The 17,196-nt window shown below is 39.1% G+C and overlaps 1 protein-coding gene across 4 annotated transcripts; it reads right to left on the reverse strand.

Moving 5' to 3' along the window:
* Positions 1 to 40: 40 nt before the first annotated feature.
* On the reverse strand, positions 41 to 10,564 carry LOC149105631 (hydroxymethylglutaryl-CoA lyase, mitochondrial-like). Of its 4 annotated transcripts, none has more exons than XM_089270534.1 (11): positions 10,445 to 10,564; positions 8,724 to 8,795; positions 7,597 to 7,704; positions 6,896 to 6,991; positions 6,379 to 6,437; positions 5,578 to 5,667; positions 4,788 to 4,851; positions 3,501 to 3,573; positions 1,550 to 1,665; positions 1,012 to 1,137; positions 41 to 526 (listed from the first exon to the last, which is right to left on the reverse strand). In XM_089270534.1, exons 1-11 carry the CDS (start codon positions 10,562 to 10,564, stop codon positions 410 to 412), a joined length of 1,041 nt encoding a protein of 346 aa, XP_089126660.1. In that variant the 3' UTR covers positions 41 to 409. The 4 variants fall into 4 exon arrangements, with proteins under 4 accessions (XP_089126660.1, XP_089126661.1, XP_089126663.1 ...); XM_089270535.1 differs by lacking the exon at positions 10,445 to 10,564 and adding an exon at positions 10,276 to 10,299; XM_089270537.1 differs by lacking the exon at positions 10,445 to 10,564 and adding an exon at positions 9,129 to 9,612.
* Positions 10,565 to 17,196: the final 6,632 nt, after the last annotated feature.

Raw genomic sequence — 17,196 nt, forward strand, 5'->3', positions numbered from 1 at the left:
AGCCTGTTACTCCCTGACCCTAAGATGAGTAATGCCCGTATGTTTATATATAAGTGTTGTATTTAACTTCTTTAAAATCTTCTATAATGGAGGTTTACATTCTGAAATTTCTTTTTTTTCCAAATGGCCAGCCAACTGTGATTTTTTTTCCTCCTGACATCCGCTCTTAGACGCGGAATTCAATAAATATATTGTCAATATTGGTTCATTCCCACCGGTTCAGTTAATTCCTACCAGTTCAGATGACTTTTTCCGCACTAAAATTGGTCTCGAAAATATGAGTACGGAAACGCTGTACTGCTCCCACAAATTCTCCGTACCACAATTAAAAGAAATGTTTCCGAGTCAGTAAGGAGAATTAACATTTCAAGATTAGAATGCACAGATCATCACTGTCTTTTAACGTTTATCAGCTTTTTGTGTCTTGAGTTTTTCTCCTCGCTTGAGCAACTTTCGAGGAAGTCTCTCGTTCCAGTGCTCGGCAGATGAAGTCTCCCGCATCCATAAGTTTGTCCAAGTTTACTTCCTAAATAATAATTTAAAAAGCAAATTAAGTAATAAATAATAAAATTTGGTAAAGAAAAAGACAGACCTAAGTGTCTGTCTGGGATCATTACGCCATTTGCGCGACTTAAAATATTTAGCCTACCTCTTTCAAATAGACGAGTTTCGATATATTGCAATTCTAACTTGGCGCCGAGGTTTCGGGGAATAAATTAAAGGAAGCTATTTTCCACCCCAAACCTCGATTTCATTTCTTCTTTGTTTTATTCCCATAAGCCTCGGCATCAAGTTGGAATTTTATCATCTCGAAATTGGCCTGTTCATCAATTCTTTCTAACTCTACACATCACCCAAACAACACCTGACAAGACAAAAAACGATTTGAACAAAACCCGAAATTTTTGTACGATAATAGTTTTTACAGTCACCTACGCCGCTGGTATCTTGTCATCGCAATGCATGTTTCTGGCACTTTAAACTTCAAAAGACCTTCAAATGAAGACTTACCGTTTCAAGGCCCATTCCATGTAGCATATACACAACGTCTTCAGTGGCAACATTCCCAGATGCACCGCGCGCGTACGGACAGCCACCCAGACCACTGACTGACGCGTCTACCGTCCGGACACCCAGCTGTGAATAGAATAGACAACTGACACTCATTACGGTCGAGTCGTCCTGGACTTTCAGCTCAACACATTGTATGCTGTTAGAGAATTTCTCACTTGAGAGAAGGAAGTCTTTCTAGATTGCTTTGGTATTGGTTTCACGACGCTCAATTGAAAACTTCTCAACTATGCTATGCGATTGGCTTAGAAAACTCGCGCCACTTTGTCATCCAGTAAGAGGCAAAACCAAACTCAATCGTGACCCGCGCGGAAACGTTTTCCCGCGCTTCGCGTCAGTTACGTGTATTTATTTAGAGTTTTGATTGGTTCATTGATTAGTACTTTGTGATTGGCCAAAGTGATTACTTTGCTTTTAGTTTTCACGATACTCAATTGAAAACTGCTCTAACACATTCATACATTTAGTTTTTGCTTACTTGCAAGGCTGTGAGAATATTAGCCAAGGCTTGGCCATACGTGTCATGGCAGTGAATGGCCAGCTTGTCGACTGGTACAGTGTCTAAGACACCTTCCAACATGGCTTGAGTTGTTCCTAGTAAACATTCAAAGTTCGAAGAAAACTGTTAGAACCCTGAGAGCATGACGATTTTCTTCTATAGTTTGCGGTTACGGCCCCGGGGGCGGGGGATTTCCCATGTGAAAAGGTCGCGGGTGCTCGTCGGGAAATTTAAATTAAACCCCAAGAGGAAACCAATCTGGGTGTCTCTCGAGCTTTACTACGATTATCAGTTGAGTAAGGCGGGACGAAAGTTTGGTCGCCAAGTTTTAACGTAAAAATCGCGTTGTTGTCACAAGCAACTGGCTCCGTATCCGTCGGCAGCTTGTCGGCCTTTGACGTCAATTGGCAGCAAAGCGCGCGAAATTGTAGGCGACGTGACAGGCGACCAACGGCTGTTGATATTGTTACCAACGGAAACGAGGTAGCTTGCCCGTGACAACACCATAATTTTGAGGCCAAAACTTCGTAACCAAACTTCCCTCGTGCCTTACTCAACTGATAATCGTAGTATTTGACCTCTAAACGATACCACTTGACTTTATTTCATACTTACTGAGATTTTCGCATAGAATCGAAACTCGTACGGAAATTTGTTCATCCAATCACAATCGCGAAACGACTTTCTCACACGTGGGAAAAGCGTTTCGTCCAATCAGAAATCAGCTGTCAAAATAAATTAGTCAGTTCGAAACGCTTTCGCGTTGTTGTTGATGCCTCTTCAATCTTCATTCACAGAAGTTTGTAGAGTTTCCACAAGTTGACTCCAGTTTTCTCGCAAATTAGCTACAAACCCCAGACAGTGGCGGAAAGTTCGAACAGGTTTATCGCTTTAGATAAACCCATTAAAAAGTACATCCAGGAACAGCAGAGCAAAAAGACTCCAGCAAAAACCCGACGAGACGTTAAGGTTAACTCGCTTAAGGAATTCCTCAAACAGAAGGAAGAGGCAAGAAAATTTTTAAAGAAGGCAAATATGCCGTAAGCATTATCGACGACAAAGAGTTTTACCAAGCAAGGAAATGTCGGGAAACTCGAAGCAAACGACTATTAAAAAAAGCAAGGTAAGGGAAACAAATCAAGCGCAGCTCAAGCGTTGACTGACGACCAGGTAAATATTCTGTAAGAAAAATATTTACACTAGGTTTTTGAAGAAGCGACAAAGTGCTTGCACTCAGACGGAATAAAAAAATAACTTCACATTTGTTCTGCCGAATGAAGGGAGCAAATCTGGTTGAGGGTGAAAATCTCATTAAGTATAAAATAAACAAATTACAGCATGGGAAGTGCTTTGTACGGTATTTACGCACTCGCTGTTTTTGCATCGGAAAACTCGTGCGTAAATACCGTACGCGCGCACTTTCCATGAAGTAATCTAAACGTTTGTTACCTAGAAATAAAAGTGTTTCTTCATTTGTCATTTTTTCGAGCAACCCTTAAGAAAATACCTTGATCGATAGAAATAGCGGCGTTTCGTTTTGAACACCCTAAATGAGAGTAAAATCAGTGATTTACACTCCTAGAAGCAGGACGAAAAGCATTCCGACCTTTTCACATGGGAGTTCTCCCGGCGGTTCCAGACACTGTTCAGCCTTCGGCCGATCTTAGCACACGCACCGGAGAGGAAACCTCCAATACCCATGAGTACATTTCTAATTCTAATGTCGCCACAAACATAATGTTCTTCATGTTCTACTGACGACATAGCTCTACTCTAAGTCCCCTCTGATGGTTGCATGATACGATGGTTGTAACAGTATAGAGCCATCAGTGTATCATTTTTTTTTTCTTTTAGTAAAATTTCAGATCTCTCTCGATTGGGACATGAATTCAGCACATAAAGAGAGACTTCCTAACTGAAGACATCTAACCTGGTGCTCCAACACCAATGGTGTCACCAAGAGACACTTCATAACATCCCATGTCAAACAAGCTCTTTGTTACCTGCACAGGAAAGAAATGATTCAGTTACTACACAGTTCACAGCCTCTCTATTTTTTAACGCACGCAAAAGAAAACACGAGCGAAGCGAGAGCCAGCGCGAAGTTCGAGGAGATGGCGGAGGCGAGACGAGCCAAACGAAGAATAAAGAAGTCTCACGTCAAGTCTCCTGTTTTACCCTGGCGTCCAGTTCTCTTGCAACTCTTTGAGACACTCTCCGCGCGTTCACCGATTCAATAAAAATAAGAGAAAACGGAGGGCTGTGAACAGTCTGTGTTCTTGCTAAAGTTGCAGTTGTCTTTAAGGACGACACGGGGATGTAGTAAGGAGACTGCAGCAACTGGGATCATAACCACAGGAAGGTGATTAACAGATACGCAAGCACATGATTGAAAGCAACTTTTGGAGTCAACTGCGACGGTGACGCCGAGGACAACGTCGATTACAAAACGATTTTTCATTTATATTTTACAAACGAATCTTGCAATAATCCAGTCGAACCCCGAATTAAGAAAAAAATTAAACATTATAACATGGTGACGGCCTCAGAATGACGGAAATGCAATGTCCGAGGACCTGAATCTTAAAATTTTTCCGAGAGAGCATGCCCACGGAACCCCTCAAGGGGAATGCCTTCGACGGTCCGTATCTGGAAACCCCTTCTCTAAAATCCTGTATAAGCCCACTGTGAAACAGCGTTCGCTTCAAACGAGAAACTTAAACAATTCACCGTTGTGATTGGCGCAGTAACACAAAATTTGGTAGTACGGAAGGTGTATTGGCATAATGGCATTTTTATTTGGCGGGGGGGGGGGGGTGGGGGTGGGGGGTGCAAGATATGTTACTCTGGCAGTGTCTCTCTCCACCCAAGTGTATAAATGGGTATGAGCAAATTCTTGACTCTGCGTGATCAAATGCTGACAGGTAAGTTAACTATGTAAGTTGCAGTGGTTATGAATCCCACAAAGTGAGAGTAACACTGCTTTACTTGCCTTGAAGTATTACAACTCGAGTTACTGAAAAAACTGGCTAGATAAACGAAAACAATAGGGTTGATCAATAATTCCTTCTGCGGCTATTGTAAACAAGACACATTTTGGATCAGAGATACTCAGGGAAGGTGACTGTATGTGTATCTAAATGATTGTCGACATATCTGAGTGTGAAATCAATTTAAGTAAATATGACTAGATGCTTTTTACAATTTTAAATCTTACCATTGCTACAGCCTTGGGAGCAATAAATCCCTCATATGGACAACCAACAACACAGGAAACATATCTACAAATAAAACAAACCACAAGGATTATGAACTAATGGAAAACTCAGTAGGTAATCTCAGAAATTTTTTCACAAATATTTTGCCAAACCCAAACTAAGACAACTAACGCCTCATTTACACCAACTAAACTAGATCAACTAAATCAAGTTTAGGTTTTTCCAATTTGTCAATTGTGCCTTGCAGTCATTTTGAGAGGACAAATTTCAAACCATGTTAAATTATTGCTAAAACATTTTCATCAAACAGGGGGTTTTACCATGTTAAGTTGTGGGGTGTGCATGGTATGAGCAACTAATTTTTAACCTTGTTTAGTTAACCCACTTTTAAACATGTTTTAATTAACAAATTGTTGGTGTGAACAGGGTATTACATTATTACACGGTATCACTTGCAGATTTCAGAGCTGATAAAATTTCCAAGTACCAGCAAAACAACTGTCTCCCAGTGAAAACACTGAGCAGTATAACATCAAACCACAAAATATGACAAGCCTGGAATGCCAGTGATCTCCTGCTACCAGCATAACTGGCTACAATGCTGAGGGCAGGAGATGAATGACAGTTCAAACTAAAAATATGACATGAAACGAGAACATAAGATGTCTCACTTCAAATGGCATTCTAATTCATTTTAATTCAGAGGTAAACATTTAACAAACAATATTGTTATAAAACATTCGCTGTACACATATAAGAACAATCATTAAATTACATTGAAAACCTCACCCTCTGACAGGAATATTGCTTTTCCTTGCGGCCTCGCAGACAGCTTCAAACCTTCGTAGGCTTTCTGATATGGAGCAGTTAATGTTCTTTCTAAGCATAAATTAAAGGTACTACATGTAAAAGTAACATTAGCATGTGTTATTAAACTCATTCAAAAAACAGTCACAAATTAAAATATTTCAATTTATAATCCATCAAATATTTTTGCTTGCGTGCGCTTGGTCTAAACGTGTCACGTGACTGAATATCCCCCCCCCCCCTGAAACTGGGGAATATCTGAAAATATTCCCCTATTTTCAAAACTGCATGTGTTGTGAAAAATATTAGAAGGATAATAAACACAACAGTCTCCATTTGACTTTGAAAATATGCTCGGATATTTGTCCTTGGACATTATCTGTTCCTCAAGCCTCGCTCTTGGAAATTTGTTTGCTTCTCAGAACAGATAATGTCCATGGACAAATATCCGAGCATATTTTCACGCCAAATGGAGGCTATTGTTTGTGTATACATTGGCATTTATCTTATAAATAAAGACCTTCAACTGATGTATCAAGAAAAAAAAAAGGACACACTCTTACAATGTACACATGTATTGTATGGTCACAAAACACAACAGGCATCTGCCAACACAAGTTGAAAAATTTACAAAACAAGAACCACAAGCCAAAATTTTTAGATGAAAGTTTTAAGTGAAATTTTCTGGCAGGGTGGTGGGGCTTAAACCAAGGAATCCTCTCTGAGGATTATTGATACGTCATGGAACAGCACAATGAAAACTCCTTGACCACATTTTCTCACCTACTGAAGGACTCTGAAGCGGCACCAAAGATGGCTACTTCCTTCACACCACAGTCCAGCTAAAAAGACAAAGTATCACCAACTACTGTACAGTGTACTTATCTACAAAAATGAAGAGTGACGAAATCTGGTAATAGACTTCCATCTGGTCATGTAAATTGTCTGATGCTGTAAAGGAATGGCACTGAAACCAGAGTTGTTGCAGTTTTACAACTGAGAAGATAATGGAACTTTCAAAATTTACAGAAGATCTTTGTGATGTCATTTGCCAACACAATCAGAAAGTTTCTATATGTCACTTAAAATTTAAATAAACACTCAGTACAATTTAAAACATTTCTGTGGCCTATTATGAGAAAAAAAAAGAACATTCAAAACACTGGCTCTATTTGAGTTTTGAACATTCTCACTTCAATTTTAAGGTCTATAGGAATGTAGACCATGGAAAAAGGTGGTTGACCTTCAGTTCTTTACTGCATTATTTAAACCAAGCTATAGTATTCATGTAGCAACTGACCGCTGCTTGAAAACCTTTGAGGTTTGGAGTGAGCACTGGGTAGGAAATGCCCGAGATCTTGTTTATTCCTCTTATGACTTGCTCATGGTCTGCCATCTATAACACAGCACATATATCGAGGTAAACAAAGAAACTTCTTAAAGTTTACACCTAACAATTTTATTTGAATCAGGGTGAGGGGTGAGGGGTGAGGGGTGAGGGGTGAGGGGTGAGGGGTGAGGGGTGAGGGGTGAGAGATTCTCAGTGAGAGATGAGGGGTGAGAGGATGCTCGGTGAGGGGTGAGGGGTGAGAGGTGAGGGGTGAGGGGTGAGAGGTGAGGGGTGAGGGGTGAGTAATGGTTGGTAAGGGTTGAGGGTTGAGAGATGCTCAGTAAGGGGTGAGGGATGAGAGATGAGGGGTGAGTGATGAGAGATGAGGGGTGACGGGTGAGAGATAAGGGGTGAGGGGTGAGGGGTGAGAGATAACGGGTGAGGGTGAGAGATGAGGGGTAAGGGTTGTTGGGTGTTGTGGGGACCTTAGGGCTAAGGGCTGAGAAGTTATGGGTGAGAGATAATCAGTGATGGGTGAGGGGTGAAAAGTGAGAAATGAGACGTGGCAGAGGGTGATAAGAAGTTGCAAGAGAGGGGTGAGGGGTGTACACATAAATATTACCACTATTATGGCTGCATCTCGATCACTATTAATAATCATTCTTGAATACCTGTGGAACCCATTTGGGAGATACAAAACTGGTTGCTTCAATCGATGAAAGGCCAGTCTCTGATAGCATATCAATCAACTTGATCTTAGTCTCAGTTGCTACAACTGCCTACAAACAAAAAAGAATCATGCAGTTATGAACAATTATAACCACAGTCACTTGTCTTTCCCTTCATACCTGAAAGGACTGGAATATTTGATCTGCCAAATCAATCTTTGCTGAGCCTGGCAGACTTGGCCTTGCTATTGTCATGCCAGAATATTTTCTAGACATTTTCCATGATTGTGTAAATAAATGCAATAAACACAAACCAAAACACCCTTAGTCTACGTACTGAATCTAACTATCAATCAAAATCAATGGCATTACAGTTGAATTTAAATACAGTCAACTCTCTCATAGTGACCGCATCTCATAAGCAACCACCTCCCGTAAGTGACCACTTGGTAAATAACTGTTTTGGTTCTCAGTCAAATACTGTTCCAAGAGCTCTCTCGTACGCAGCCACTACTCAAATTCCTTAAGCGACCACGACCAGTTTTTAGGCCAGAAGTTTGACGTATTCTTTTGTTTTCTGTTTCTGGTAAGCGACCACCCAAGATGATCACATATGATTGTTAGGAAATCTTTAATCAGAGGTGACAAAGGTTTTTTTGAGTAATGATAATACAGTCTAGATTTCACATTTATGAGACCCATGTTTGACTCTGTTTTCCTGGGTTTTGTTTGGCTTAGATTTTGATCAGGTGATTTTAACTAACAAGAAACACATTGACAAGTACACTCTATTCTACTTTTCCTGAAAACTGTTGCATGTGAAAAAAAAAAAATCATTCATTCAAACAACTTAGTTTCTATTTGTCTAATGTAAGCAGTCACCTCCTGTAATCAACCACTTTGCCTTGCACCAAGGGTAGTCGCTTATGAGAGAAATGACTGTACTTACATTGTAAGTTCAAAAACCAAGGATGAAGATTCAAAATACTCCACCTGATATTACATCATATGGCAGGGTTTTCGTTACGTGAAAACTGTTACCTAGTGTAAAATGCCTTTTAGCATTAATTCTTCTTTTTCACAAAAAATTTGAAATCTTCTAAATTAACATTCCAAACTGCTTGACATACCTTTTCATTTTGCAGTCCATCTCTAGGGCCTACTTCTACAATTTTGACTTTCTTTACCAGCTGACTGATAGGCTTAAAATGAAGCATGAAACATAATTTAGACTTTTCATGAAGTTGCATACACTACCACTCTACAACTGGCCATTTCCAGTGTACATTAGATCAACATAACACTGATGGCCTAAGACATCATGTGCATGCCTTACCGAGCTCTTCTCATGCTCACATCAGGGACTGATTTAGGGGAAGGGGAGAGTAAGATTGAAAAAAGACCGTAAATATTATGGTTGAAAAAAGGCCAACAATCTGGTCAGGTAACCTACTATACATAATTTATACTAAGGACATTATTAGTATTTTTCAGTTAGGTTCCAATTTCCAAATTGCAACATTTTGAGCACATGCCTCATTGATTCTGCAACCCGGTCAGTGTAAAACGCAGAATGCAGACTGTAGACTGTAGACTGCATACTGCAAACCGGGGATAAAATGCAGACTGCAGATCGACCAGGAGCAAAATGCAGAGGGCAGAATGCAGACTTAGAAGAAAAAAATATATCGTGTTATTTCCAGTATCAAGTATTGACTCTAAAACAGGTTATTCAGGCTAATCATAGTGAAAAGTCTGCGCTCAAGTTTGCTTGAAAATCACTCTGGTTAGACTAAATACCACTCTTGTTAGCCTGAACATCACTTAGGTTAGCCTGAATAATGCTCCATTTAGCCTTTTTACAGTTAGCTCTCAATGATGGAAATAGTAACATGATTCAGTTAAAAAGTCTACAGTTCGCAGTCTTCATTTTACTCATGGTCTGCGCGAGTCTACATTTTACCGTTAGTCTGTATTTTACTCCTGATCCACAGTCTGCGCTTTGTAGTCTGCAGACTGCTGTCCACAGTAGTCTGCAGTCTGCCGTCAGCAGTCTGTAGTCTGCGTTTTACCCTGACCATTCTGCACCACCCCCCCCCCCACCCCCCCACCTCCGTTGCAAAATCCCGGATGAACCCCTGAGGGGTGTGAGCTTGAACATATATAATTCATTTCTTGAACATTTTATAAAGAACATACTCTTTATGTCTTGCTAAATTGTGTGTACATTAATTAATTTTAGTGCTTACATGTAAATTTTCAAAAACACCAGAGAAGTGAGAAGTGGCTTCTCTTTCCTTGCTTTGGTTTAAGTTGCGGTCGAGTTCGTATCAGTTAAGGCTGTAACTGCTCAGAATTCTCCACCAGGTATTAGAAATTGGTCTATGATATAAATTATTTCAAGCATGTACGAGATCTAAGTTTTAAAACTCACTCACTATTGAGATCATAAATTTCCATTAAGCCAATGGTAGCTTACTGCACTATCAAGATGTTTTCTGATGAATGTACAAATTTATTTGTGTGTAGGGGCGGGAAGATTGGCATAGATGTGAGGGGGAGGGGGGAAGGGCTTAGTTGATCTTGCATATGTCTGCATTCCACATTGCAATCTTACCAGCAGCGAATTAATTGAAAACGGTCATTGTAGAGAAAGAGAAAATTAGATGTGTCCTCATGTACCTTCCGCATTTTCTTTGATTGTTGAATTTGTTGGCTGGAGCCTGTTGTTCGGTACAAGAGGACAGAACAGCGCTACAACTGTACATGGTGTGACTTCTTACTAATTGAGCAAACTAAACGATCTTACATTTCTTAAAAAGCAACATAAACCCTGCATTAACTGCCTTACCTTACTAGACAACTGCCTTACGTTTGTTCGAATCATTCGCGCTGGAAACATTTGCCATGTATGCGACGTTTTGTGTAGCCTAATACGACAATCGCGACAACCTCGCGAGCCTGCGATCATAGCAAGTACTCATCCCCAGGGATTCTTTCCAGGGATAACCGGCGCAATCTTTTTCAGGGATTTCAACGTGAAAGAACACATTACTATGCTTACTCTTTTGTCGTTCGAACAGTTCAAACATTATTATAGAGTATGGGGCTCCGCCCGCGCGTGTTCGGCGCGCAGGAGCTTTGCTCTAAACCGGCATTTAAAACCGCAAAATGTTTGATTATGAGTCAAATGAAGTTTTGGATTCTAAAGAATTTGATGTAGTCGATTTCCATAACATTTGCATGGCTCTTGACAAGTATAAAAATACATTAGTGATCATTCGCGTTACAGACTCCTTCGTCAATTCGGGCAAGACAGAAGGTCTCATGACTGTGGGGGATGGGTCTACAAACGAACAATGTCACATGTCATGTATGTACGAGGGTATGCATTGTAATGAACACATGTATGTGGGCATGAGGGCGGTAGGGGAGGGATGAATATTGGAAGAATTGGCCATGGGTAGAGGGGGAGAGATTGCTTGCTACTAAAAGCAGGATTTAATGAAACACAGTTTTTAATGAGCACATATACACTGTAAAAACTGACTAGTTGAAACAACCAATTAAAATTGTTGCCAAGTGCATCTGAGAGAACCCTTTCTTTTTGGTTGTTGTCACGTTTGAATTAACTGGTTTCTTTTGGCTTGAAACAACTAATTATTATAGTTATTATGACTATTGATTTGTTTGTTTCGACTATTTTGTTTAGTTAAACTGCCGCCATTTCTCATGTCATTTTAACCACTAAGAAATAGTAGTTTTAACCTGTTTATCATAAGTTGGAACAACCATTACCTTTGGTTAAAATGACTATTTGTGTGTGTGTTTAGTAACCACACAAATTGGTTAATTTAACTTATTAAAATGGTACCCAGGGTGCATCTGAGAGAACCCATTTTTTTAGTTACTTCTTGTCAAAATAACTAAGAAGAATGGGTTAAACAAATTTGTTACTTTAACCCCAAATGTGTCAAATATAATTACTGTTTGTAATTAATTGAAATGTATTGGCATTATCGGACAATCTAGTCCATAATTTTAGCGTGTGTTTGTAACAACTTAAAAGTTGAAATAACAACTTAAAATACGTGTACATCATATCCACATCTAATTTTAGTGGCATCTTTCTTTAATAACTATGTTTTAAAAATAATACAGTGTTTTTAGCTAGAGTTCAGTATGATACAGAAGCAACCTGTGGGACAATCGCTTTCTGCCAGGAGGATGGTCCATGGTGCAGTAGAACTCCCAGCTGTGCTCAACCATGGCCTGCTGTAGGTTGGACACATGGATAAACCGTTGTGTAAGCTCTCTTATTGTGTCCTCAGGAAAAAGTAACAGTTTTAGATATGGATGGAATGATACTAGTTCTGTCATCAAGCAGGAAAATTATTACTGCGCCATGGGTGACTGTTAAACAACAGAGTGGAAGAAATTAGTAGCAGGTTGAGTTCACATCGCCAAACTTGAAACCGTGTTTCAAAATTCAAATTTTTCCTACACGTTGCGGATTACGGTTTAAGTAAGTAAGTTTTCAATCTTGAAGCGCGGTTTATCAGCTGTTTAGTAATGTGACTGCCAACTCAACCTGTAGGTAATTTACTCTTTAAACCCACTCTGTGTTTTGTTTCTTGGGATTCACAATCCCCTTTCGAACTGTAGTGAGAGAAAAGAAAAATCTTTGCTGTTGTTGTTGTTATTTTTCTTTGGATTTAGAGTCCGTATTTGCCGGGTGTTCTCAAAGAAACGCTTGCAAAGATTATGTTGTCAAAAAGTCTGTTTCTCGTATTTCTTTATCTCTATGGTGCGAGATGGAGAAGCGAAGTTACTCTATAAAGAATGGAGCGAAGAGCGGCGAAGAATAATAATTTAGTCTATTTTCGCTCGTCAGATTAAACTCCCTCACTAATGCGCAGGCTCTTTGGAAGTTTTAAAGTGCACCTAACCCCAAATTTTTTTTTGCGCTAAAACGAATCTACTTGTTCTTTGAAATAGTTCTGCGAAAAAATTTTTAGATTCCGTTAAATCCTCGATTTTCTGTGCCCCGACGAAATCTCGAAAATAGCTCCAAAACACCGCCATTTTGTTTCACGACCGAGTTTGAGGAGAATGGGTCCAGCGGCTCTTGTGACGTCTACCCAGGAAGGTTGGATATCTTACGTCCTCTCATTTCCTTCAGGATGGTGCAATACACATTCGAAAAGTGCGCAGAAACGCCTTCCAGAGGTGCTGTCGGCTGTTGCAGCAATATTACAGATTTAAAGAAAGATATACTGTACAATTTACTGACGATGATCGGATAATGCTGCAATAAAGACGTAAACGATGGTTGAAACAAGCGAACTGAATCTCTGAGAACCATTGAAGAACTCTCACTGGAATTTGTTCCGCAGACTTTCGAACGCTATTTTCATAAATTTTCAGCTTAAAGCTAACCAGCAATTTGTAGAAATACTACCGACAACCTATATCTTCCAATCCCGCAGTATTTATAACATAACCGGCAAAGTTGTGTGATCCGATCATGATCAAGAAGCGTTTATACTGATATGTAAATAGATCGCAACTGTGCGGCGCTAACCAACATTTATTTCTCTTTCGATTTAAATGAAATTCGAAGATGAATCCTTTAGAATTACATGATAACAAAATTTTTAGACTCACAGAGTTTTTCGAAGGTTTGGAAATCAGCAGTGCGACAAAGATTCTGTGCAATAGCGTCGAAAATATGACCGCGTAACATCTGCAGACCGCTTAGGGAACACATCCTTTCGCTTATCCGACGAATTTCACTGCAAACTTTGTGAACAATTTACATTGGTTATTTGGAGTTACGACTTAAAACGTGTGACAATGTGAAATCGGTAATTGTATGAAATGTTTCCTTCCGCCTTGTTTTCCGCAGCTTCAAAAATACAGGTCCAAACAATACGATTTTCAATCGATCGAAGCCAATGTTTTGGAGGTCATCAAGTCTCGAAAGCTGCAACACGTACGTCGCTGTTATAAACATAAAGCATTCAACTGAAAGTAAAACACAAACTGGATTTAACAGAACAATCACACCTTAACAAAATACATTCTCGCTAAGGACAAATGTAAACGGGCTATAAACACGCGTGGGAATCTTATGTTTAGTTCACGAAATTACCATCCAAAGCATTCCTTGAGTTTTCTTTCATGCTTTTCGTTTGCGTGCTCCTCCACTTCGTATCTAGCTTTCCATTCCTAATATACAAGCAGATCGTTCGCAAAGAAGTCTTCCCCTTCGTCGCTTGAAATATTGTAAATTGCTCTCAAAGCTCTAATAAACAGTGAGTTCACAGTAGTCGAACGTGCTCGATCGAAGTTTATTTCGGAGTCTTCCGACTCGAAACTTAACTCTGACTCCAGTGACGAAAAAGAAATGATTCTGAGACAAAACCTGGACGTTTTAGTCCCAAAATACATCGGAACGATTAGTTTTGTGTTCCACTTTCTCGAGCAAATACAGAGAGTTGACTGAGGCGCTATTGTGTTTGGTTCCTGGGTTGACGTCATCAGGTACCGCCGCCCCAGACTCCCTAAAACGCGGTCCTGAAACACTTCAAGCGCGACTTTAAAAGAGCATAGAAAATCGAGGATTCAACCAAATTCAAAAATTTCTTCGCCCAAATGCTTCAAATAAAGTCTAGATTGGTTTTAGCGAAAAAAAAAAATTTGGGGTTAGGTGCACTTTAAGTTTGAGGAAATAAAGACGACTTTCCGTGGTCTATATTAAAATGTTGATATTTCAACATAAGGAACAAACACTTTTAAGTCAACTTCCCGAATCCTTTTCCCTTTAGACTGAGTGTCTATGAGATCGAAACCATCAAAACGACAAAACCATTTAAAGAGCAACAAAAATAGCCTTATTAGATATTCAGCTCAGGCTAGGATATATTTCAGAGACAGACTGTACTTGCTAAATGTGATAAGGTAAAGGAAACAGAATTTCGCATTAGTTTCGATCGCTAATGGTCTTCTGTCTATCTACTTCCTTATTCTGTTCGTTTTTTAGTGTTTAGAAAGCTGATTGAGATTCCACGTTTTTGTTTGTTTTGTGTTAAAACCGTCAGATATAAACATGACAGATCAGAAAGATCAGAAATGACAAGTAATATAATTATAGAGAATGTAGAAAAATATATGGTTTTCTTGGGATTCGCACAATACCGACAGCTAAGACCAACAAAGTACAATGAACGAAGGAGCTGGAGGGAAAAAACTAGTACTCATGTCTTTATTGACAAGCGCAAAGCAAACTAGATTTCTTTATGCATGTGTCTGGTTTAGGCCAAAACTTTCCTCATACTTACCGGAGAGTACGTCGCTCGGACTTTGACCCTGTTTAAGGGCTGCAGTAATTGATCCGGGCTCTTACCGGGCTTGGCCGGATTAATAAGGACCTCAAATCCCTTCTCATCAGTTGCTCTCACCTCATTCGACGTGAAGGAGTACAAGGGATGTGACTGCAGTTCTTGACGAAAACGAGATTCTCTCGACTCAACAGAAATACTGAAAAACTCAGTAAGTATGAGATTCGTGCAAGATATGGTACCTGGTTAAGTATGGAACTAGTAAAACAACAACTAACTTTATTTGCATGACCATAACTACATACAGTGTTGCAAAAGCTTTTGTAAACTAAAACTAAAACTAAAACAGTAGCGATTATCGTGATCATATAATAATGTTATGATGTTACAATCAAGTTATATTGGTTTGATTTGAAAGTAGAATATTGCGTAGATTTAAGCAAGATGAAATAAAGTTTTCGTATTGAATATTAATATGACGATTTGAAGAAGTCATACGCTCGCCAATGGCTTGTAACGAAGACAATTGTTTGAAAGTCGAAATGATACGTTTTATTTTTTTTTTTATAAAATTTATTTCTTAGAATAGAGTATTGATTACAATATATAAGAAAGTGATCATGAGATTCGTCTTCAATTTGATTAGATTCATAAATAGGGCAGAGTCTGTTAACCCTTGGAATTTGATCATGTCTACCAGTCTCAATACTGAGTTTGTGATTGCCTGTCCTAAATTTCACTAGTTCTTTACTTTCGCTTAGTTTGCTTGTTAGGCCTAAATAAGAGGAGGGTGTATAATTGTTCTCAAAAGTACATATGTGACTCACAATGAGTTGTATCAGACTGGAGTTTATAGCCGCGTAAACAAGCATCGCGACAAAATAGGGCAATTGAATGGACAGCAAACACCAGAGGGCAATGAATGTGACTACACTTGGTTTGCATACAGAAATATTCACTAGCTTAAAATTGCAATAACGCTCAGTTTCTTCAGTATCTCCCTTAGCTTTTCGCTGTGTTTTATTTTTGGCCTTACCTCTGTACCTCTGTTTATATTGCGAAAATCTAAATGTTTGCATTGCGTACTGGCCAGATATGTTGTACTTTTAGTATAAATCAAGGAATAACGTTCTGTCACGAATATCGTTCTCTGATTCTTTTTGCTACTCACTATCTATTCTATTTTAGGATAAATCTACTAGCGTTCTATCTCGAATGCCGTTCTCTGAATGGCTCCGCTACTCACTATCTAAAGTTTTAAACGACTAGTAGATTTTTACTAAAACAATTAGATTATTCACTCTCGATTTCCATGCGTGACTCTCTTGGGCTGCGTCCTCTCAACTATCACGCGTTATAGTTCACCCCTAAATTTTCTCCGATTCTCATTGGTTTAAATTGATCACGTGACGCGATAGTGTTCATCCGCGGAGAGACACTATTAGCCCATAGTGCTCGTCTGAGGAAAATACCCGGATGGACAGTACTCGTCCGTAAAAAATTTTCTGTAAAGAAGCGAGCTTATAAAAAAAAAAAAAATAATAAAATAAACAATTCAAATTGTATTAAGTTAGTTTTGTTCAGTTTCCTTTTTAAATTTTACATTTGGCTTTCATGGCTTTCATTTAAAAAAGCTGAAAATAATTCAATATGAGTTTTGAACAACTGGCGCGTGGAAGAAAATTTAGTAGTGATCAATAAAGGCAATAAAGTGTTTATGTCTCGGAACTATCGGTCTGATAGTTGCCCCTTGGAAATTTGATGTTCTTAAAACTAGCATATTTGTTTAAGAACATCAAATTTTCGCGAGGCAACTATCACCCGATAGTTCCTCGACAGAAACACTCTATTGTTTAATAGAAATCTCGAGCTCATAATCTAATTGTTTAGTAGATATATGAGTAGCCTTAGCAGTGTACATTTGTTGACAAACTGGTCACCGCTTATTTCCGCTTTCGAAGTGTCTGTGAAGAGGATTTAGATAACATTTTGAACCACTAGTAGATTCATACTAAAACAATTAGATCATTTGCTCTCGATTTCTATGCGTGACAGTTGACTCGGGCTGCGCCCTCGTCAACTATCACGCCATAGAAATCTAGAGCCCATAATATAATTGTTACGTACATATTGTATTATCAGGCCATGCCATGCGAATTTTCCTCACACATATATATGCTATTTACCGGAGGATAAAACGAAAATAGATAAAATCTGTCTTGTAACAAACAATCAGTGTCCACGTTTGCTAGTTGCGGTG

This window comes from Orbicella faveolata, unplaced genomic scaffold (assembly GCF_042242905.1).
Source record: "Orbicella faveolata isolate gen_17 unplaced genomic scaffold, um_ofav_v1 contig_34, whole genome shotgun sequence".
NCBI classification, from domain to species: Eukaryota; Metazoa; Cnidaria; class Anthozoa; order Scleractinia; family Merulinidae; genus Orbicella; species Orbicella faveolata.